Raw genomic sequence first — 23,977 nt, 5'->3', positions numbered from 1 at the left:
CATGCCACATAAGCCCTCTGTGCTCCAGGCTTCTCTGTGACCCAGGGTAATAATAGAACCTATCTTCTAGGAACCCATGAAATAGTCTCTGCAGAGGGTTTCATTCATTGCCTGGCACATCAGAAATGCTCCAAAAATGGCACTTGTCACTAAAACTATTAGACGTCACATCCGGCAAGACTGTGGTTTTCATCCCAGGAATGCAAACTTTCCCTGTTCCCAACTCTCTTGATGCATTTTCCCGTGTCTCCTGATACAGGAGGGACACGACTTACCGCAGCTCCATCGCTGCACAGACATTTCTGAATCATCTGTGTGCCAGGCGCTGTGCCGCGGGTGATGGGTTCCGGCAGTAAACAAGACCCCTCATGCCCGGCCTGCTTTGTGGGTGCCTGACCACTGCCTCCACTGCTCTCCTGGGGCCCCCAACTCTCTCCAGCTTCCTCTGGCTCTCCTGCCTCTGTTTTTGGGCATGTCCCCTCCCCTGACCATGACCTGTGGTGGTGGCTCTGTGACAGGGAGGGCTGCGGCTGTTGCAGGAGGACTCCAGGGCTTTCTCGGCTCAGCAGCTGTTGGCATTGTCAGCTCCGTGGGCATCACCCTCTCCCTGGCCTCAGAGGAGTCAGAGTCCAGCCAGGAATCAGAGGGAGGCCTGCAGAGGACAGAGTTAAGTTCCAGAGAGCATGTGTCAACCCGGTGAGTAATGGGAGCAAGAGCCCTGGCTGCAGGAGGTGGGGGAGTGGGGGCACTGGGTGGGAAAAGAGACCCTCCCCCCCCCCCCCCCCCCACGGCATGACTAACCTCACTGCTCCCAAATCCTTAGAGGGTTCCTCAACTTATACTCGGCATGGCACCGTAACACTTCTCTCCCAGCCATTTTTCAGTCTGAGGTACTTGCTTATTCATTCACCAGGCCTTACGCTCCAGGTACTGTGCCGGGCACAGCTGAGCAGTCAGTCCCAACCCTCAGGGTGCTCCCAGGATGAGGCTGTTTGAGAGGGCTTGTTTCTGACTTGGACGCAGAGGAAACAGGCCGGCATCCACATTTCCGTTCTGTCCTTTAGTGCGGAGGGTCTGAGTCCTGGCCCTGGGGCCCCGGAGCCTCGGTGAGCCAGTGCTCTGGCCAGGCCCTTCTTTTCTGCACTACACGCCATTCCTGGCACCCCCGAGAGCCAGCTCTCCCTCGCCAGCGCTGTGTGCTCCCCAGAACTGCAGACCCCTACCTCCGGTGTCCCGGGACGTCTCCACGAGGGTGCCTGAGACACCCTGATGCAACCGATTCCCAGGTCCTCTTCCCAGCAGACACGCGATCCACGCGGTGATCCCATCCACGTGCCGTCATCTTGGCCACTCCCTCTTCCTTCCCTACCTCCCTGACCCACTGGCATGTCGCCTCCAGCTCCTGCGTCCTCCTTTGTCACCTTCCTCCTGGGTCTGAGCTGCATTACTTCCTTCTGACAACTGTCTGCTCTCTGCCTTCACTCTTGCCTCCACACTTCCATCTGCACACAGCCGTCAAAAGATATCTTTTTAAAACTGCAGTGAAATAACGTCATTTCTCCTGCTTACAACCCCCAATGATTTTTTTTTTCTCCCACTTGGGCTAGAATCCCAGCCCCTTTCCTTGGCTTAAGTGCTCAAGGTAATCTGGCACACCTGCCTTACCTCATCCAGTCCCTCTTTCCCCCTTGCTCGCTGCGTCCCAGTGCTGGTGGCCTGGCCCTGTTGTGTTCTGGAACTCTGAGAGCCTCTTCCTGCCCCAGGGCTATGGCATCGCTGTGGCCTCGACCCAGGATTTCTTACCTCCAGCCTCGGCAGGATGGCTCCTTATCATTCAGCTTCCGGCTTAAACACCATCTTCTCAGAAAGACCTTCCCCGGCCACCCTGTCACTCTCTGCTCGACATTTCTCAACAGTCGCTGTGGTTTTTCTCCTTTGTTCACTAGTCGGTTGTCTGTAAGCTCCTGAGAATAAGGGCCTTGTCTGTTTACCACAAGCCCCAGTGCCTAGAAGGCACAGAGGCTCTGAGGGTCTTGTCTGAGCTCTCTTCCCTAAAAGCCACCCTAGCAGAGCATCCTGCACACGCCCTCTCAGCCTCTCTTTCTGCAGCCGCTGTCTCGGCCTCCACCAGGCCTGGGTGCTGGCCCAGCCGGGGCCCACGGGGCCCTGAGGTGCTGTCTGCCCTGGCCTCTGCCCCTGCCCCCCGCTGTCCCCTTCACGTCCACCCTTGCATTTCAGAGCATCACCGGGGGTCAGTGCAGGACCCGGCCCGCCCTCCGCTACCCCTTCCGACAGGAGCAAGAAAAGCAGCAGCAGCTTGGCCTCTACCCTGGGGCTGAAAAAGCTCTTCTTGGCCCTGGGCCAGGGCACAAGGCCCAAGCTGGGCAAGGCCCGCAGCTACAGCGTGGAGCAGCTGCGGGCCCCTGCGCCTGGCCCGGCGTCACACACCAGCACCCCCAAAGTGAAGAGAGCCCCATCGTTACAGTCCCTGCATCTGGTGAGTCTGAAGGGCCCCAGCCAAAAGGTGGGCGACACCAGCTGCCCATGGAGTGGAAGGTGACAGGAGGAATGAAGTGCAGAGGGGGCCACCTCAGGGAGCCCAGGTGGAGAAAGGGAGGCTACTGGGCTCCCCACAGTTGACCCATGAGACCTGGCTTCCCCTGGACACCATGGGGTGGGCAGCATCCCACGGTTCTGTTCTTCCAGCCAGCTGCCCCAGCACGGGCTCATCCTAACCTCCTCCTCCTCCTCCCCCCCTTCTCTCCCTCAACTCTACCCCCTCTGCCAAGACCTAGAGTCTAGTGCCCGATCATTTCGGAACCTTCTCCATGGTCACAGTGACTCTGTTAGTCTAGCACAAATCACTCCACACCCAGACCAACACAACAGCCTCCTGACTGACATCCCTGCCACGTCTGTCCCCACCTGGTTCCATAGGGGTCCTTCTGATGGGCACATCTGGTCATGCTGCCCCCTTGCTGATCATCTGCCTTTGGCCCCTTGCCACCCACAGGATAAAGTGCAGATCACCTGACATGGGTGAAGGGCTTCTGTGATCTGCCTTCATCTTTCCTCAGTTGCCTTCTAACACCTGACCCGTTATCTTTGACCTTGCAGTTCTGTAATCAGGCCATACACTCTCTGACTTTGAACCTTCACTTGAAATGTTTCCCCCACCTTCTCTCCCTGCTAACGTCTGCTCATCCATCAACACTTCAGGAATTGCCTCCTCCATGAAGCCACTTCCAATCCTTTCTTGGGCTGAGCTAAGGGGCCTCTGCTCTGTGTTCCCATCTCATCCTGTGCTTCCCTCCTTTAGGGAACTTGCCACATAGTATTTTAATTAATTTTTGTCTGTCTCCCCTCACTGGGGTGTGAATTCTTTGAGGGAACACCACTTGATCTTTCTCTTCCTAGGACAGGTTCCCCCGCTGTCTGAAAGTAGAGCATTTCCTGTGAAAACTTTCATAAGCCGAAATCGCATACATCGAAGAAGCAATTACCATTAAGTTATATGGAGAATTTTTGAGCACCCCCTGACCCAAAAAATAACCTCTTTCAGGCTTTTCTGATACCCTAGGACACATCTTGCTAATGGATACACAAAATAAATCGAGATGAAGCACAGATGCTCACAGACACTGTTCAAAGCTATTGTGGCTTGATGCTAAGATGCTGAGTGGAGTCCCTGGGGGAGGAGCTTGGTGGGGCCACTTTGGGTGCACTGCCCCATAATGGCTCACTGCAAAACAAATGCTGAATGCTATTTTTGCTTTTCACCTCTTTTTGTAAAAGTGAAAATCCTCCGGATTTATTTTGGTTAGTCAAAACAGGTACTAATGTAGGTCTTTCATAAAAGCAAACTTTCAAAAAGTGGGGGATGCTCCTGTGCTGAGTACAATGGCTAATATATAAATATATGTAAGACACAGTGAATGAACAGGTGAGTCAGTGAGTGTATGAATGAATGCAGGGCGGCTAGCCGAAGGTCTCTCTCCATGTGCTAGCAGATAAACCAACAGCAAATCAACAATGGTGTGCTAACTCCCAACTAATTTTCTGAAAACCCTGCTCTGTTCCAGGTGTTTCCAGGTATTATGTTTGTTCTTTTGTTCCCTGCCCCTGTCCTTTTTGCAGAGCAACGGCAGGTGATTGTGGTTTGGGGCAATGGAGACTTCCATTTTTCAGGCTGCAGTGGGGGAGAGAATGCAGGCCGAATGAAAATGACATCAGTTTGTCTTGTACCGGGAGCCGTACCTACTATGCGATCGGTGCTCACTACGTATTTGCTGGATGAATCAATGGAAGGCTAAGAAACAGAAGCAAAGTGATAGTAAGCTGGGCAGAAAAGTCTAGAGTTGACGCCGTGCTCCAGGAATTCATTTTCCTCATGAAGTTAGATTTGTCCCTTGTGTGTCTGAGCCATGGCATCCGGATGTATCACCACCAGAACTTCGATCTCTGTAAACCCTCGAGGGAAATGACCGCGCCGTTGGTGTGGCAGTGAGGTTATCAGCAATGTAAGCTGCGTGGGCAAAGATAGAAAGGAAGCTGGCCAACAAAGGGTGGGAACAAGTGCAGGGCGGACTGAGCATCACAGAGAACTGTTCAGGGAAGATAAAACAAGTCTCTGTCTCACTCAGAAATATTTGTGATGCATCTCAGGGGTAACTACCTCCTTTAGACTGTCATTTACTTCCTTAGACTCTGGAGCTGCCTAAATGTGGACAGGTGCTGGCTGGATCTGGTGTTCATGTTCATGTCCACCTCCTGGGTAGGCAGTGGCCCCGTTCTCACACCCAACCACACTGGTGGCTTCCACGACACCACCCCACCCCCCCACCCCACAGCCATGGCTTTTTGACATTTGACCTTGCATCATCTAGAGTGCTGTCCTCTGTTTTCTCCTTGGGGAACTCCTCGTCTTTCAGGTCTGAGTTAAGCAGGACTTCTCCCAGGAAGCCTTCCTTAATGCTAATATAAGGCTAGGGCCCCCTCTAAACCTCTTGATAACATCACTTACTGCTTGAGAGTGTGGGTTCCAAATGTGATAAATAATATGCATTGTATTTGTTTAAAAGTCTGCTACTCCCTGCCTACATCTCCACCACCCCCACCCCCACAGTAGCCTCCTCATTGGGTCAGTTTCTAGAACGCAGATCTAATCTTACAATCTTCTGATTAACATCGCTCATTGGCTCCTTAGCAGGCCATATACGGTCCTTCCAGTTCCGGCCTCAGGCTCCAGCCCATCTCCTATCACCTCTGCAGCCCAGCCACCCAAACCATGTTCCAGAACATATGCTTTCTGTCGTCTCTCCATGTCTTTGCACCTGCTGTTTCTTCTGCCTGGAGCACCCTTACCAGTCTTCACCCGGGGAGCTCATGCTTCAAGCCTCACTCAGGCATCAGTTTCTCTAGTGTCCCCAAACTTCCTAAACTGGAGTCTCTCTCTGCTTCCCTGCACATCCATCTTTTAGCCCAGCACTTACATGTATTTAGGGCTGTTAACTCACCTGTGCTCACCCCACCTCCACTGATGGGTGAACTCCTTAAGGTATGTTTGTCTTGTCCACCTTTTAATGTAGAATATTTTAAGGTGCATATTTTAAGGAATTTTTTTAAAAATTCCAGTATAGTTAACATACAGTGTTATATTAGATTCAGGTATAGAATATAGTGATTCAACAATTCTGTTTAATACACAGTGCTCATCAGGATATGTGTACATGGTATGTGTACTCTTAACCTCCTTCACCTATTTCGACCATCCCCCTACACACCTCCCCTCTGGTAACCACCTGTTTGCTCTCTATAGTTAAGAGTCTGTTTTTTGGTTTGTCTCTTTTTCTCTTTGTCTATTTGTTTTGTTTCTTAAATTCCACATATGATTGAAATCATGTGGTATTTATCTTTCTCTGACTGACTTGTTTTGTTTAGCATAATACTCTGTAGATCTATCCATGTCGTTGCAAATGGCAAGATTGCATTCATTTTAATGGCTGAGTAATATTCCATTATATATATAACCATTTATCTAAGTATCTATCTATATTTATATTTATCCATTCATCTATCAGTGGACACTGGGACTACTTCCATAATTTGGCTATTGTAAATAATGCTACAGTAAAATAGGGGTGCATGTATCTGTTAGGATTAGTGTTTTCATTTTCTTTGGGTAAAAACCCAGTGGTGGAATTGCTTTTCTATTCTTCCTTCGTTCTTTCCTATTCTATTTTCTATTCTTTTCTGTTCTTCCTTTTCTATTTTTTTGGATTACTTTGAGAAAAATAGAGGGGCGTCTGAGTGGCTCAATTGGTTAAACATTCAACCCTTGATTTTGGTTCAGGTCATGATCTCATGGTTTGTGAGCTCGATCCCCACATCAGGCTTCATGCTGACAGTATGGAGCCTGCTTGCGCTTCTCTCTCTCTCTCTCTCTCTCTCTCTCTCTCTCTCTCTCTCTTTCAAAAAAATAAATACACCTAAAAAGTAAAAAAATAAATAAATGGTTGGTAGAATTCACCTGTAAAGCTGTCTGGCCCTGTACTTTTATTTGGAGTTTTTTGATTACTGATTCAACTTAATTGCTGGTATTCAGTCTGTTCTAGTTTTCTATTTCTTCCTGATTTGGCTTTGGGAGGTTATATGTTTTAGGAATTTATCTGTTTCTTCTAGGTTGTCCAGTTTGTTTCATAATATTCCCTTATAATCCTTTGTATTTCTGTGGTGTCATTTGTTATTTCTTGTCTTTCGTTTCTGATTTTGTTTATTTGAATCCTCTCCTCTCCCCCTCTTTTTTTTTTAATTTTTTTTATGAGTTTGGCTAAAGGTTTATTGGTTTTGTTGATCTTTTCAAAGAACCAGCTCCTGGTTTTATCCATCAGCCAATAAGGATTTTTTGTTTAGTTTCTATTTTGTTTGTGCTCTAATATTTATTATATCCTTACATATTGTATCTAATACTTATTATATCCTTCCTTTTGCTTGTTTTGAGTTTTGTTTGTTGCTCTTTTTCGAGTTCCTTTAGTTGTAAGGTTAAGTTGTTTATTTGAGATTTTTCTTGCTTCTTGAGGTAAGCCTGTGTTGCTGTAAACTTCCCTCTTAGAACAGCATTTGCTGCATCCCAATGATTTTGGACCATTGTGTTTTCATTTTTATTTCTCTCCATGTATTTTTTAATTTCTTCATTGATTTCTTGGTTGACCCATTCATTTTTTCTTAGTTGCAAGTTATTTAACCTCCATGTATTTGTGTTCTTTCCAGATTTTTTTCTTGTGGTTGATTTCTAGTTTCAACTAGAAACTAGAAAAGATAAGAAAAGTGGTCAGAAAAGATACATGGTATGACTTCGATCTTTTTGAATTTGTTGAGACTTGTTTTGTGGCCTAATATGTGATCTGTTCTGTAGAATGTTCCATGTGCATTTGAAAAGAATGTGTATTTAGATGGAATACTCTGAATATATCTGTTAAGTCTGTTTGGTCCAGTGAGTCATTAAAAGCCACTGTGTCTTTGTTGATTTTCTGGTTGAACAGTCTGTCCATTGATGTTAGTGGGGTGTTAAAGTCCCCTACTATTATTGTATTACTATCGATTACTTCCTTTATATTTGTTATTAATTGCTTTAAGAATTTGGGTGCTTCCATGTTGGCTACATTAATACTTATAATTGTTATATCTTCTTGTTGGATTGTCCCCTTAATGGTGATATGGTGTCCTTCTTTGTCTCTTGCTACAGTCTTTGTTTTAATGTCTATTTTGTCTGATGTAAGTATTTCTACCCTGGCTTTCTTTTCACATCCTTTTGCATGATAAATACTTCTCCATCCCCTCACGTTCAATCTTCAGGTGTCTTTAGGTCTAAAATGAGTCTCTTGTAGGCAGCAGGTCTTGCTTTTTTATCCATTCCATCACCCTATGTCTTTTAACTGGAGAGTTTAGTCCACTTACATTCAAAGTAATTATTGACACATATGTACCATTTTGGTACTTCTTTTGGGGTTGTTTTTGTAGTTCTTCTCTATTCATTTCTTATGTTGCTTTTCTCTCATGGTTTGCTGGCATTCTTTAGTCATATACTTGGATTCCTTTCTCTTTATTTTTTGTGTATGTGTTACTGGTTTTGATTTGTGGTTACTGTTAGGTTTGTATATAACATCTTCTGCATATAGCAGTCCATATTAAGTTGATGGTCACTTCAGTTTGAACCCATTCTTTACTCCTCTCCCCACTCCATGTTTTAAGTATATGGTGTCATACTTTTCAGCTTTTTCTTTTGTGAATATCTTGACTGATCTTTTATAGATACACTTAATTTTACCGCCTTTGTGCTTCATAGTTTTCTTACTCCTAATTATAGTTTTTCCTTTCAACTCAAAAAACTTCCCTTCAACATTTCTTATAGGACTGATTTAGTGGTCATGAACTCCTTTATCTTTTGTTTCTCTGGGAAACTCTCTATCTCTCCTATTTTGAATGATAGTCTTGCTGTTTAGAGTATTCCTGGCTGCAGATTTTTCTTTCCAGCACTTTGAATATATCATGCCACTCCTTTCTGGCCTATAAAGTTTCTACTAAAAACCAGCTGATAGCCATATAGGGTTTCTTTTGTATGTAAGTGTTTTCTCTTTACTGCTTTTAAAATTCTCTTTATCACTACTTTTTATCTTTTTAATTACTAAGTGTCTTGGTGTGGACTTCAACATTTCATTGGGTTGATTTTGTTGGGGGTTCTTGTGCTTCCTGGCTCTGGATTTCTGTTTCCTTCCCCAGGAAGGAATCCCCAGATTTGGGAAGTTTTGTGCCCCCTTTTCCCTCTCTTCTTCTTTTGGGATCCCTATAATGAGAATGTTATTATACTTGATTGTGTCTCTGAGTTTTCTAAGTCTGTTTTCCTTTTTTTTTTTTTTAATTTTTTTTCTCTCTGCTGTTCAGCTTGATTGCTTTCTATTACTCTGTCCTCCAGGTCAGCGATCCATTGTTCTGCTTCCTCTAGTCTACTATTTATTCCTTCTAGTGTGTTTTTAATTTCAGTTATTGAGCTTTTCATCTCTGATCGGTTCTTTTTTATATTTTCTATCTCTTTGTTATGGGTCTGAGGTCCTCAACTCTGTTCTCAAGTCCATTGAGTATGTTTATGACCATTATTTTAGATTCTTTATCAGGCATATTACTTATCTCCATTTTGTTTAGCTCTCTTGCTGTGATTTTGTACTGTTCTTTCACTTGGGACGTATTTCTCTGTCTCCTCATTTTGTCTAATTCTCTGTGTCTGTTTCTGTGTGTTAGGAAAGTCAGCTATGTCTCCTGCTCTTGAAAGTAGTGGCCTCGGGGTGCCCGGGTCATTCAGTTGGTTAAGCATCTGACTTCAGCTCAGGTCATGATCTCACAGTTTGTGAGTTTGAGCCCCATGTCGGGCTCTGTACTGACAGCTCAGAGCCTGGAGCCTGCTTCAGATTCTGTGTCTCCCTCTCTCTCTGCTCCTCCCCCACTCATGCTCTGTCTCTCTCTCCTTTGAAAATAAATAAACATTAAAAATTTTTTGAAAAGAAAGTAGTGGCCTTATGAAGAAGAGGTCTTGTAATGCACTGTAGTGTAGTGTCCCCTGTTCCCCAGAACCTGGTGCTTCGGGGGTGTCTCTTATGTGTGTTGCATTTACCCTTCTGTTGTGGCTGAGCTGTTTTTGCCTTTAGTCCAGTTGTCTGCAATGACTGTCTTTACCTGTTGTGGGCAGTGTTTGGCCCCTGTGGTATTAGTGGCCACTCCTGGCCTGCCTTAGGCTTGAGCTAAGTCAGAGTAGGCATTTGCCAGAGATGCAGTAGCACTGAACTGCAAGGCTCTTTCTCTGCATTGTCCTCTGAGAAGCTTTTGTTGGTGGGTGGGGCCTATGTCAGACCAGATTGTGGTGCTAGGGCCACACACTGTTGTGTGTGGTTGTTTTCCCCTCTCTTCAGGGTAGGAGTCACTGTCAGGGCTTCTTTACACACTGCCAGACTTGTGGCACCACTTTTGGATGCACTTCCACCGAGGCTTATTGTAGGGGGGCAGGGCCACAGGAAAATGAGGGGGTGGGCAGTGCTGTTAGCAAGTAAGGTGGAGAGTGTCAGCACTGTGCTGGTTCCCCCAGCTGTCTGTGTATCTAGGCTGTGGGGCAGGGGAGGGAAATGGTTCCTATCGACTTTTTTGTTCCTAGAGAATTCTCCCAGAGATCCCTGCCCTTCTAGCACAGGCTCTGAGATTAGTAAACAAATCTCCCTCCCATATACCCCAGGCATTTTTCAAATTGCTGCTTCTCTATGCTGTACCTCAGTGGGGCTGTTTGTTGTGCTGTCTCTTTAAGGGTGGGGATTCAGTTTCCCATCATCTTCCCAAGTCTCCCAGATCCAAGCCCACTGATTTTTCCAGGTGTTAAGCCTCGGTGATTTTAAGAACTGGCAAAATTAGGGGCGCCTGGGTGGCTTGGTCAGTTGAGCGTCCGACTTCGGCTCAGGTCATGATCTTGCGGTTTGTGAGTTCAAGCCCTACGGCAGGCTCTGTGCTCAGAGCCTGAAGCTGCTTCGGATTCTGTGTCTTCTCCCTCTCTTCCCCTCCCCTGCTCATGCTCATGCTCTGTCTCTCTCTCTCTCTCTCTCTCAAAAATAAACAAACATTAAAAAAAATTTTTAAAAGCTGGCAAAATTAGGCCCATCTGGTTTTCAAAGCCGAATGTTATGGGGATTCATCTTCCCTGTGCAGGTTCCTCATGCCTGATGTACCTGATGTGAGGATCTGGTCCCCTTGTCTCTCTGCACCCAGCCTCCCTCCCTCCTTGGGACAGTCCTCTAGGTCCATTTAGCTCCCACGGAAATCTCTACCCCTCCTACCCTCTTGGACATGGACTTTTCTCTACAATTAGCTGTGGAGAGTCTGTTCTACCAGTCTTTGGATTGTTTTCTGGTTATCTAATATGGTGTTATATAACTATATCCATGGGACTAGGTGAGTTTAGGATCTTTGAACTCTGCCATTTTCCCTGGAAGTCCTTAGATAAACATTTTTAATGTGAATAACCATAAAAGGGATACTAAACAATCACAAAATATTTAATATTTTAATTCTAAAATCATATTTATTATTCTGTAGTTAATTTGCTTTCACTTTTTTCTTAGAGAAAATTAGATTTTCATAATCAATGAAATTATTAGTATTCTAGTAGTACTAAGTTATTTCAGCCAAAGAAAATTGAACCTGATCACCTATATGGGTCCATCTTCTTAAGTAAATCATGGTGATTCCTGACGGGCACTTTTAAGTAGTGACAAAAACTTGTATCATTACTCTCTTAAAAAACCCTCAGGTTCATGGATGGGGTAAGGTCAACTCCTGCATCCGCCCCCCGCCCCCCCCCCTCCCAGCCCTCTCCATGGCTTTTCTCACCTGCAATATTGGACCTTTACCACCAGGTGTCACCGTCTCACCATCATCGGAAAGCTGTCTCCTTTCAGAACCTCCATTCTCTGCTGAGTGGCAAGGGGGACAGGTCCAGCCTCTACGTGGTAGGAGAGCCAGGGGACCACAGTGCAGATGTCCGGTAAGAGTGGGCAAGTGGTGTAGGAGCAAACTCAGAGCATGGGCAGTGGAGCTATGGGCTTAACTCCTTCCTGCCTCGGGAGCCAGAGGAGTCTTGGAACCCACACCTCAGTGCCTTGCCCTGTGCAACTGGGCTCTGAGAAGGTGTGGAGTTGGTGGAATGGGTAGAGTTGGAAGGTTCGATTCCTCTATCCCTCTGCTGTCTGACAACATCCTGAGATCAGAGAGCTTCCTTAACCCAGTTAAAGATCAGGTTAGAGATCCAGAGACGGGCCCCCAAAGAAGCACCTGACCTGGGACCCTGCCTAGAGAAGTCCCACCCACTGATGAGATCCTCTAGCTGCTCTTACCCGGGGCCCCATGGAGGGTCTTCAGGTGGCCTGTTCACCCCTGGAATTTTTATATAACATTATAGCTTTGTTAGATTCTCAGAGAGGTCTCTGCACCCACAAAGATTTGAAATCACGTGTCCAGGCAGGGGTAGCAGGGGGCACCGCTGTGACAACCCTCCAGTCTTGATCCTAGCAGGTTGTTTTTGCTGGTTGAGGTCAGTCAAGAGGCATCTGTCACCTTTAAGGTGGGGAATGGTGGGGTCCCAGTGCCCAGCCCTCCTTGCACTCACTGTCTCCGGTCCCCTGGCAGGCCAGCCAAGGCCCCACCCCAGCGTGCCCTCAGCGTGGAGGATGTGAGCGCCCCCAGCCAGGCGCGCACAGTGGGTCGTGTGGTGGAGGTGTTCCCAGATGGCACAACCCAGCTGCAGCTACAACGCTCCCCGGAGGGCACTTTTGGCTTCTGTGTGGCCTCTGGGAATGGGCGCCGGGACTCAGGTAAGCCCCCCCCCCCCTTTCTGGGCTCCACATCCCTGGGGCCTTAGTAAACCACAGCAATGCCTTTTGGCCGTGATCATTTCCAGTCTGTGGCTGAGAAGTGGAGCTCTCAATGCAGACAGCCTCTTAGCAAAAGGACTGGAATTCTCCCTTCAGGCACTCTTCTGGAAGGGTCTGGTGTGGGGCTGCTGGAGGGGGCAGAGATAGTAAGCCTGACTCCAGTGCCCCTCTGCTCTCTGCTGACGTCTTGAAATCAGAATCTTGAAGGCCATCTTTTTGTTGTAGTGCCCAAGGGAGACTGTGCCTGCTGGTTCCCGGCGATCCCTTTGATGTGACTGATGTGTTTAATGGTTCCCTTCCTCCAGCTGCTGAGTATGTCTGGGCATGTGGAATGTGCCTGCCTGTCTGTGCGTCCAGGTCCCTCCCTCGGTGCTGGCTCCAAAGGGTGATGTTCACAGGGATCCTGCCCTGGCTGCACTCTGCTGAGGAGGGTTTAGTCCTGTGCTTTGATCTCCTAGGTCAAAGTCATTTAACCTGGGAAAAATCTGCTCACTGCCAGATATGCAGACCACAGCAAGTTCTGACATCTGATCCATCATTCATTGTTTCAACACGTTTATACTGAGCACCTACTAGGTGTTTTAGATGCTGGGTATCTGGCAGTAAACAGAACAGACAGAACTCCTGTCCTCAGGAGTCCACATTCCAGTGACGGAGATAGACTATATCTACAAAAAGGTTTGCATTTGTATACGTTTTGCTTTATATGTGCCAGAGAGCCGAAAGTACTGAGACACAAACCCAAACAAAGCAGGGTAAGGGCCCGAGAGATGGGAGTGCCTGTGGGAGCAGGGGGCGACAGCTTTTCTGTGCAGAGGACACAACAGCACTTACAGGAGTGAAGGAGCAGCAGTATGGTGTCTGGAGAAAGAGCGTTCCAGGCAGAGGGAAGGGGCTCGAAGAGGCCCAGAGGGTGGGAATGAGCTTGGCTGTCAGAAGACCTGCAAGGAGGTGGATCTGGACAGAGTGGCAAGAGGAAGAGACAGCGCTGAGCCCAGAAGGGCTTTGGCTTTCCCGCCAAGTGAGCTGGGAGCCACCAGGGGCTTGGAGCAGGGACTATTATTGTGCCCTGATTTGTGCTTGTAACACTGTCGCTGACCAGCTGCTGGACTGTGAATGGACGTTAGTGGGTTAAAGGTGGACCAGGGAGACCGGTTTTAAAGTTATTTCAGTGGAAAAACTTGACAGTGGCGACTTGGGCGGGGGGGGGGGGGGGGGTCAGCAGAAATGGTGAGAAGTGGTTGCATTCTGGTTGACTTGAAGGCAGTTTGACTCAGTTTGCTGATGGATTTTCTATGAGCGTGAGAGGAAGAAAATGAGTTTCTCCCCACTCTAGACCTTAGGAGGGTACAATGACCTCACAGGGAGATGGCATTTGTGAACCTATACTGATCATCATACAGCAATCAGCAGACTGTTAGCTACTCCACCTTTTCCCTCAGCTTCCTCCCTCCTCAGGTGAGAGGCGGTCGGCCTCCCAGAGGGGTGGTACAGAGGCATAGAGTTAGACAACACGGCATGGTTCGTACTCTAGAGCCTCTGCTGGCTGTGTGACCTTGAGCAGGTTCCTTAACCCCTCTGAATCTCAGTTCTCGAATCTGTAAAATGAAAATAATAAAACCTACCTGGAAGAGTCATAAGGAGCGTCCAGTGATGTGCATAGGAAAATGCCCGGCTCTTTTCTCCCCTTTCCTCTTCAGAAAGAGAACTTGTATTTGGGGAGCAGAACTCCAACCGGGACCACCGTGATCTGTACCGCCTGTCCGTGTGAGGTCACACACAACCAGACATGGTGCTATGCGCCTCATGCTCCCCAAAAGTCCCGTTAGGCCCCTTTGCAGACCGTGGGAGCCCCTCCCCCACCTGTCATGGAGTTGATGTCGGATGGGCAGGGGTCTGTAATGACCAAGGGCTCCTTGGGCTCCGCCCTGGCTTGCCCCCCAGGGCACCCCTCCCCTGGGTTGGTACGACCTCTCCCCTGCCCTGCTCCTGCTGCAGTTGGCCATCGGATATAACACAGAGATCCGCAGGCACCCGGAGCATGACTGGTCCTAGGGCCTCCTTGCCACAGACTGGCCTCCAACAGCCACGGCTCCACTTCTGCTGGGCCTCAGGCGGGCCGTGAGCTGGGGCTGGTCTGCATTCCCCGCTAAAACGTCAGGATGCTGGGGTTCACTTGCTGGCTGTCACATCCGATTGTATACAAGCATTTGAGAACAGCAGGCTTTGTCTTCTGCTTCTGAGTACCATAGAGACCATACATGCTTAACAAAGGCCATTTCCAGCAGGCAATAAATACCTACAACAGCGGTCTCTCCGTCACATTTTTGTCATGACTTTCCATTGTGAAGCCTACCTCAGAGACTCCTCGAGAACGCTGGCACGTCAGTGTCTGTCTGGTCCAGGTCTGGCTGCTACATGCTTCTGGGGTTTCTCATCACTCTGCACCCGCCTGTCTGCTGTAGGGCAGCCATTTCTGTAGGCAGCACACTGCCTCCCCCACGCTACCAGCACACTGACGAGGCAGGCAAGCGGGTAGAGCCCCCAGACGGAAGAGGTGGAAGATGGGGCCGGGAGAAAAGCTTCACACAGTGGATGGCAGGCAGGCCGGTGGGCAGGGAGGCGACCCTGCAGCAAAGGCACCGATCGGCCAAGAAGCACCTAGAGGGAGTTCCACGACTCAGCCCCGGGAGAGGGAATGTGTCAGAAGATTGGTTTTGCTAAACTCAGAGTTATCAGCCTTCAGGTGCTTTAAAGGAGATGGTGGTGCTTCCAGACTCCCATTTCAGTGGGCAGCTTTGGACAGCTTGCTTTCTGCTGGGGCCAGAAGCTGGGCTGAGCAAAGCTCCTATGGGGCTGTGGGGAGCAGAGGGAGGACCTCCCCTGGCCCGTGTGTTAAATGCCTTCAGGCCAGAGTCGGAAGAACCGGTGAGGTGCCCTATGCGGCCCTTTCTAAGGACGCTGATTCCAGGAAGAGGAGTAGAGGGCAGCGTGCAGGCCAGGCCAGCCGGGGCTGGGCAGCGGTGAGGGTGTCTCCGGTGGGGCTGAGCTGCCCACTGAGTTCCACAGGTGATGTCTGCTGCACACAGTCCGCACCCCAGGCTTGTGCTCTCAGATACCTGTGTGCACTCAGCCTGTGAAGCAGGGTGGTGGCCAGCTTTCCCTGAAAGACCCTTTAAGTCCAAGGGGAGTTTGGAAGGTTTTCAGCAGAAGTTGAGGTGAGAAAGGTCCCTCAGCAGGACTCCCTGCACTGTGTAGCCAGGAGAGGCAAGGGGAACTCAGCCTCGCCAGCCCCAAGCCTCCACAGGGCCTGCTCCACTGACGTGGGTTTGCCAAGTTGGACCCAGGGAAAGGGGAAGAAGCAGGCTCTCTCCAGCTCGCTCTGCACCTAAGAGACCCAGGGGATATGGTCATACTGGCCAGCAGGGCCTTCTTAGGGGCAGTGTGGGGGACAGGATGTGTGTGAATAAAGGTCAAGTGAGCCACCACATCCGAGGAAGATTGAGGCTAGTGCTAGTCCTAGACACTAATAGGAAGCAAACCAGATTTGCATTTGACCTCAGCCACGTTCATTACTCCAGTGAGCCTTCCCACCACTCCAGCTACTTGAAGACAGCAACTTGATCGTATTTATGAATCCTGCTTAGCACAGTACCAGGCACATAGTGGGTCTTTTTCTTAATTTTCGAACATCAGTTTCCTCCTTATTCTACAATCAAAGCTCATCCCAGAAAAAGATAAGGTTAGCTCATTCACACTGGGGTACACACAAATAATAACAGCTTAAAGGGCATTTTAAAAGAGGAGACAGAAAAATGAAATTATACCATGAGGGCAGGCACACTGTATCTGTGTAGAAAGCCTTGTGGTTATGAGGTAGAATAATGAGGGTGTGTGTATGTGTGTGCATGGAGAAGTGCCCTGTGTGAGCACCTGCTTCCCCACCCCACGCTCACCAGCACCCACCTGGTCAGCGTTCCACAGAGCTGCGTGTCCTTGGATTTCACCTGTTAAATTGTTCTGTTTTCCTTTGCAGGGTTCTACGTGCAGGAGATAGCTGATTCGAGCATGGCCAAGCTGTACTCAGGGCTGCTGGGGGTAGGGGATGAGATCCTCGAGGTAAATGGGGCCAAAGTTGCAGGGCTGGGCTTGGCTCATATCAAGGAGCTCCTGGCCCACGCACACAGCTTGTCAATCCGTGTGCTGAGGCAGAGGCCCGTCCCTCGGTGACCCAGCGATGCTCCCGCCCCGCACAGTCACTCCCGCAGAAGCCCTGAACTGGCCTAGGAAGAATGGAAATGCACTGCACAAAGCTGCTTTGTGGACCAAAGACCGATGACAGTGGCATGTAACCCCTGTGGCAGGGCGTCCGTGATTGACCACCATACGTGAGGGCAGGAGCCTGCTTGTGTGTTTTAAGGATGTTAATTTACATGGAACTGGGGAAAAAAGACCTGGATCTCCTTCAATGCAAGAAGCGGGGTCTGCCTCTTTCCTTACCTTTGTTGGCAAGAGGAGAGAGAGGCGGCAGGTACTGGGGTTGGCCCCTGACCACCTCTTCACCCCCAAGTCCTGTCCCACTCTCTGTCAAGGGCTCCCCCAGCCTTCCACACTCCAGAACCAAAGAAAGTTCTTGGCCATATTGGCCTTGAGCCTGCCTTTAAAGTCTCATTCCTTCCACATCCCATTGAACACCTTTGTTCTTTTTCTGGAAATGGGCAAAGTGTCCTGGAGTGACAGCCTTACAGCCCTTGGCCATATATTCCAAGCCAAACATTGGAACATGTGGTCTGGTGTGAGAACATCTGGGAGATGTTATCTGGTAGCCAGAATATTAAGAGTTTCTGGGAAATTTTTGTGATATATAAAGTTGAAGGGAAAAAAAAAACCAGACGAATTTCCAGGAAGAGCAGCCATGGCCAGTAGGACTGGCCAGCCCCGCCCCCACCAGCCTGCCCTCTGCCTCTGCCCAAGGCAACACTGGAGCTGGCGGTGAGGGCCTGTCTTCCTTCTCCTGTAGAGTGTGGGCATGGCTGTGGCTGGTGCCAGGCTGTCCCCAGCCACAAGCTCTCTGCCCAGACTCCCCGGTGGCAGCTGTGGGTGGGTCAGCAGGAAGTGCAATGACAGGGTACAGGCAGGGGGATGGGCTGTCTCACCAGGTTGCTTCCCTGCTCTAGGCCCAAAGCGTTGGGACTCTCTGGGAATGGATGGCTGTGTGTCAGCCTTAAATTATTAAAAAGCAAAGCTGAAGCTTCTCTCACTCCAAGTCGCTAAATTCTGGGCTGGATGTTCACTTGACCTTGAGTGGCCAAGAGCAGGGTCCTGAATTGGGGGCAGAGGGAGGGAGGACACAGGGACAGAAGTGAACTGTATTGAGCATGCCAGAGGGAAGGCTAGGGTAGTCCCCCAGGGTTGGGGTGACAGCCAGGGTGGATGCAGAAGCCTCCAGGGACAGTCCTCTGGCTGAGAGAGGAGCCTGGGGCAAGGTGCGTTTATGAACAGGGGAAAGAATGGAGCTAGGGGCCTCCGGTGGGTGATGCTGGGGTGAGGGGTGCAGTGAGCAGTTCAGTACTGTTTTAGAACTTGATAAAACACACAGCCTTAGTTAAAATGAGTGTTCATAGCAGCTTTCACTGGGCAAGGTCACTGAAGGGTACATGTGGCCTGAGGGAAAGGTGATGGGGGGGAGGGGACTGGCAATCCTGTGGAATGTATAGTGAATGTTCTCCTGGGTCCAGGCCTTACCTGCAGGAGCCAGTTAAAACTCCCTTTTACTGCCCCCTGGAGGCTAGGGGGTGAAGGGTACTCCCAGAGCCCCAGAGCGCTGCAGGATGGGGAGACTGAGCCACCTGGGATGGGGAATGAGGAGGGGTGGCTCCAGCAGGTGAGCAGAGGGGCCAGTGGAACAAGTGTTTGGGCCTTCAGGGTGTGAAGAGGGTGCTGGAACATCTCAGAGACCAACCTGGGGCCCCCAAAGCTTGGAAATGGCCCCATGGCAGGACAGGAAGTAGTCATGGGGAAAACCCTGGCAGCTCCTGTACCCCCAATTCCTGGCCTTGAGCTCATGAAACTTGGGAAATTTCATATTGAAAAAAACTTATGGGAGCGCACCTCTGTTTTCTCTGTATGGTGAGGACAACGTGCCTTCCCAGCTCCAGCTGGGAAGGAAGGGAAAGTAGGGGGCTCTGGCCAGGACAGGACTGGGAAAGGTCTCTAAGCAATACTGGGCATCTGCTTTTGTTACCTCCCAGGGCCAGGGCCAGGCTCTTGACACATTTTATTTAGTCCTTAAAAACAGACCTGCCATTTATGCCCTGTGTATCATCTGCCTTTACACAGATGGGAGAGCTGAGTTGAGCAACAGTGACAGGACATTCAGACCTGGCCTCTCTGACTCAAGGCCACTCTTCCAGCTGTGACATCTCCCACCTCCCCCCCCCCCCCGAAAAAGGCTGGACTGTGTGAACTAGACCTGCACTTCTTCCTGAGTAACGTGAGGCCAGGGGCCCTGACTCGTGTAGGTGGGTGGGGACTTTGGTTCCTCCAGACACCTGTCTGACGTCCCCATCTGCTCTGTCTGGGGAGCTGCTAACCAGGTCAGCCCTGTGTCACCCACAGGACTGTCAGAAAGCGCCTGCTTAGAACCTAGTGGAGTAACTAGGAGCTAGGCCCTTTGACAGGCAAGGATCCCCTGGAGATGAGAAAGACGGGCTCAAGCTGCCATAGTCTCAGGGAGACACAAACATGCCCACGTGGCCTGGTGTGTGCAGCAGGAGACCCTGGCGCCTGGCCTCTGGGGTAGACAGCCTGAGTGATCAGCTGGGGGGAGGGAGCTTACCGACAAGGGACACCCACGCAGGGTTTTGTAACATGAGTAGGAACTTACAGGAAGGATGAAGAAAAGGACGTTCAGGCACAGAAGATAACAGCATGCGCAAAGGTGGCTTTTTCCTGTACCTAACCTATGACCTTCCCTCATCCCCCCACCCCCCAGGGCAGTTTATTGGTATTCTGTGTCCATAGCTCTCTCCACAGAAGCCATCAGATTTGGGGACTACACAGAACAGAAAGTGGCTCCAACTTGGGCCTCAGACATGTCAATATCCTTAGGGTGACAGGTGGGGGTGGGGCGCAAGGTCAGAAGTCGCTAGCGGAAGCCGGGGGTGGGGGGATCTGGGAGGGAAGGGCGGTCCCTGGCCAACCTCCCTCCCACCGTCGCCTGCTAGAACCTTTTTTTTTCAGGGCGCCTCTTCTCGGTGGCGGAGGGGCCGGCGGGGGGCGAGAGCTCATCTCCAAGACGGAGTGCGGTCGGCACCAGGTTCCCTGGGAAGGGGGACCGAAATTTGTCGCGTGTCAGCGACCTGGAGGCGACTGTTCGCAGGCAACCGCCCCGCGCCCTCCCCACCAGGCTACTCTGCTCCGACGCGCGTGTCGCCTGCAAGTCGGGACGGCCGGGCGGGGCGATCCCGCGGGTCCGGGCAGGTCGCACAGGCGGCTGGCTCCCCGCGGGTGCGCCCTCCCTGCCACTCGGCCGCCCGGGAGGTGCCCTCCGCGCCGGCCTCCCGGCCTTTGTTGCGCGCCGCCCGCCATCCCGCTGTCGTGTCCGCGCTGTCCTTCCTGGCGTCCGCGGGGGCCGGCGCGGGAGACGGGGCTCTGGCCGCACTGCCCCGCCCCGGGGCCGCCCGGCCTGGCGCGGGCTCGGTTGGAGGCGCAGGACGGCTGGAGCCGGCAGTTTTCCAGAGGCTGGGGGCGGGGTGGGGACGGGTTGCACGCTCCCAGCCCCCAACAGACACACGACGCAGGAGCCCTCGCTGGGCGCCGGAGGCCGGGAAGAGGCTGGCCCTCACTTTGCCCCGGAGGGACGCACGGCTGGGGACCGCGGGAGCGGACAACCGGGAGGACTGGCCTGAGCAGGAGGGAGGGATGGGACGGGAAGCGAGGCGACTCAGGACTGGCACGCGTGGCGGGGGGCGCAGAATGGGGACCGGTACACGCAGTGTTCCGAGTCTCAGGATGGAGGAACCACAGGCGCAGCTCGGATTTGGGAAATGAAGGTTAATTCAAAGGCCGTCTCCCAGCCTGCACTGCTCCTCCGATCTCCCAGAGCTCTGTTGGGGACGTTAAGGATTCAGTACTGAATCCTTGAGGCAATTCTGCGAGGAACGGACTACTTATCTCTGCTTGCAAACTGGCAGCCGAAGACTCAGGTTTAAATTATTAATCTAAGGTCACATTGCAAATATTACTAGCGGAGAATGGATTTGAACCCGGCCCTCTGTGACGGCCAGCCTGTGCACGTCCTCCCTCCTGGAACCCTGTGGGGCTCACCTCATCCGGAGGCCCTCGAACACCCGGGTTGGGCCGACCCCTGCCCCCAGCACCCCCGTCCCCCATCTTCACCAGGGCGGCGTGGGGGTTCGGCTTGTTTTTCTGCAGGGAAATTGCCTTGGCGCTCCCATCTCCCCGCGGGGGGCGGGAGGAAGTGGGGACAAGATCATTTTCCAGAACAGAGTTTCCGAAAAGCAGGCGTAACCCACTCGAGGGTCATGTCTTGTGGGTCGACACCAATATTTTAAAAAGTAGCGTTTCGCACAAGGCACGTGTAGGTTTTGTTTGAGAACCAATTTTTTCAGAGGGGTGTGTGTGTCCTGAGCTGTAACTTAAAGGATACTTCTGACCCCTGCTCTGGAGTGCGCTGAGAACACGCCCTCGGCACGGCCTGGGGGAGTGGTGGTTGGAGGGGAGGCTGCCTCCGTCCTCTATTACCCAGAACTCCACATCCGACCTCCGCGACCTCTTCCAGCGGTGCGCTGCCTGCAGAACGCTGCTGAACCTTCCCGGACTGGTGGCTCGTCCGTATGTGCGTGGCCCCTAGGGGAAGAGGCATCCTTGATCCTACAGCCTTGTCGCCGAGAAGCCCGTGTCCCAGGGGCAGGGTACAGTGAGGTGACTGGACTTCCTGGTCCTCCAACCGGCCTCCGTGCAGTGGGATTCCCGCGTGGGTACTTAGGGGCAGGAGCTGTTGGATCCCTGATCTGGCCACGCCCCAGATTCCCGCATTCACTCACCCATTTCCTGCTGCTAATTCGTATACCCTTGCTGGAACACCCTTTCACTTGTCCACCCGCGGACTCCTTGGCAGCCTTCAAAAATACTAGAGATGCCTGTCCAGCTGTCCAGGGAAGCATTCCAGGAACACCTGCATGCTGACTTTGTTCCTCTTCCCTGTGCTCCCATATAAGTGCCAGGGCTCTTTATTGTGGCTCTCTTTTCAAATAGAGTTTCTTGCTTATCCTCCATCAAACTTACCTGGCAACACCTGGGCTTCCCTGGTCCATCTGTTCAACCCATTTCCTACCCCAAATCCCCAGGTTGGTTCTGGAGCCATTCACAAGGCTGTCACCGGATCCCCTCTCTCCCCTCCCCCTCTCTCCCTCCCTCCCCACCATCCTCTCTGAAGTTTCCCTCCTTCCTACAGAGCCAGAGCACCTGCTTAGAAATGGCAGCAGCCTTCCTTGGCAAGAAGCTCTGCCCAGCTCTCTCAGGCTATGGGCTTGGCCAGGTCGGAGCGCCAGGCCCTGAGGAAGGGGCTGCTGTCATTGGCTCTGAATCTCTGCCCATGGAGCCAGGCTTTAACAGCTGCCCTGCCAGGCCTGGAGGGCATCCGGGGCTCTTCTGTGGATGCCTGGGTGCCCGCTGGGCCTGCCTTTGTCTTGTCCTTCTGCAATCTGGGCTCAGGCCCCAATTCACAGTGTGGGGCTGTCCTCAGGGGTCTGGCCAGGTGCCAGGTACTGGGGAGAGGCCTGCCCCGCCCTTGGGATGCCCACGTCCCCAGGGTGGAGACAGCTACAGCTGTGAAGAGAGACCAGTGTGCCAAGGGGTACAATGGAAGCTCCAGGCAGGAGGCCCCACTCCACCTGGTGAGAAGAAAGGCTTCCCAGACGAGCCAGCCGTGGGCTCAGCAGCCTCCATCCGAGCTCTGGTGTTCTCTCAGGAGCACAGAACGCTGGCAGTGGCGGGAGCTCACAGCAGCATTCGGATGCCACAGCTCTGATCCTCACCCTGGGCTCCACAGACGTCTCCAGGCTTTTCCGAGTTCGTATCAGGAGTCTGGCTCACTTACTTTTTGCCCGTTTCCAGCCAAATAAAAGTTCCAAAACATTTTATCAGCAAGGCCAGCCTGCCTGAGGTCCTTGGCTTAGCAGATCTCTTAACTGTACAGTGGGCATATGGGATTTGAGATGCGGTCAAGTCCAGGGTACCTGGTGTCTGTGCTTTATCTTCACTTCTTAGAGCAGTGCTTTAACCCACCACCAACTCCTACTACAGCTCTTTTCTCTTTGAAGGGACGCTGGCCTCATACTGGTCCAGTCAGACCTGGGTCCTCCTCCTGACCCTACCTCTTCCTCATTTACCCTTGGGCAAACGTCTTTGATGCTCATGCCCGTTTGTGGGTGTAAACTGGGCCTCAACGGGGTTTCCCTCGTGGGGTTGTAAGAATGAAATGAAGACCAAAATTTCACTCCCCGTCGTGTCTCCGATGCCCATGATCAAAGACCTGCCAGCACGTCAGATTCTTATCAAATGTTGGCCAGAAGTTTTAGCTGCTAATTAGGTATAAAATTTGAGAAATCTGTTCCTATGAGTTGATGACCTCTTCCCAAAGGCTGGCCAATCTTAATGTGAACTTCTGTGAACGCAGGTAGAATGCATCCGACGGTGTGGTGAGGAAGGGGATACCACTGCAGAGGTCAGAAAGGTTGGCGATTTGGCCATCCAAGCTGGGTTCTGGAACACCTCACCTACCGAGAGGTGTATTGGTGGGGATGTTCGTGCCCAGGCTCTGCCTGCATCTGCACCAAATGGAGCCGCCGCTAATGTTGCAGTTGTCAGTGTCGTCTTGGTAGAAGGGTCCCTGTTTCCAGACCAGTGACGCCCCCAAGGTGCCAAGGATCAAGGTTTATGTGTCCTCTTGGATGGTGCAGCATTGTGGCAGTATGGACAGGCCTTCTCTTCCTGGGAGTTTCATTTTTGCCCCAGGTCTCCTCTTGTATTTTCAACGTGAGTTTTATGTAAGACTTGTAGCCAGTGGGGACCTTGTGAGAGACAGCAAATCACTCTTTTGCTGTGCAGCAGAGCCACGAGTGGAGTCAACGTGCTGTTGGCTACAGAACCCTCAGCCTTGTACACGGCCGGCTTTTTCTCAACGCCACACAGTCCACAGCTCCCCAGGCCTGGGAGAGGGGCAGATTTGCTTTTATCAGGGGGTACACACAGCCCTTCCTTCTCAAATACTAACTGTAACCCTCAAAATAAGCATTCATTCCTCTAGCAAGGCTGGTTAGTATGTTGACGTGTGTTAACCCTCCTTAGCTATTACATTTGGGGGAAGTCAAGCTGGGGACTCATGCACGGATGTCCCAATTTCTGTGGTAGCACTGAGAGCCAGCAAGTGGCTCTGCCTCGTCTCAGCTGTGTGACCTTGAGAAATCACTTGTGTCCCCGTTCCCTCATCT

At 51.1% G+C, this 23,977-nt stretch overlaps 1 protein-coding gene across 3 annotated transcripts in view; it reads left to right on the top strand.

The window, feature by feature from the left end:
* The window catches only part of KIAA1614 (KIAA1614 ortholog), a 62,290-nt gene that overhangs the window by 23,990 nt on the left and 14,323 nt on the right, over nt 1–23,977 (top strand). For 2 of the 3 annotated variants that reach the window (XM_047840328.1, XM_047840330.1), the window contains exons 6-10: nt 519–696; nt 2,239–2,497; nt 11,448–11,575; nt 12,217–12,401; nt 16,498–17,727. In XM_047840328.1, the coding sequence (XP_047696284.1) occupies nt 519–696; nt 2,239–2,497; nt 11,448–11,575; nt 12,217–12,401; nt 16,498–16,691 (944 nt within the window). In that variant the 3' untranslated portion in view covers nt 16,692–17,727. The remainder of the gene's footprint in view (nt 1–518; nt 697–2,238; nt 2,498–11,447; nt 11,576–12,216; nt 12,402–16,497; nt 17,728–23,977) is intronic. The other variant, XM_047840329.1, reaches the window with a different exon arrangement.

Source organism: Prionailurus viverrinus, chromosome F1 (genome assembly GCF_022837055.1).
Source record: "Prionailurus viverrinus isolate Anna chromosome F1, UM_Priviv_1.0, whole genome shotgun sequence".
NCBI classification, from domain to species: domain Eukaryota; kingdom Metazoa; phylum Chordata; class Mammalia; order Carnivora; family Felidae; genus Prionailurus; species Prionailurus viverrinus.
The sequence above is the reverse complement of the archived record's forward strand: the minus strand, read 5'-3'. Positions and strand labels throughout refer to the sequence as shown.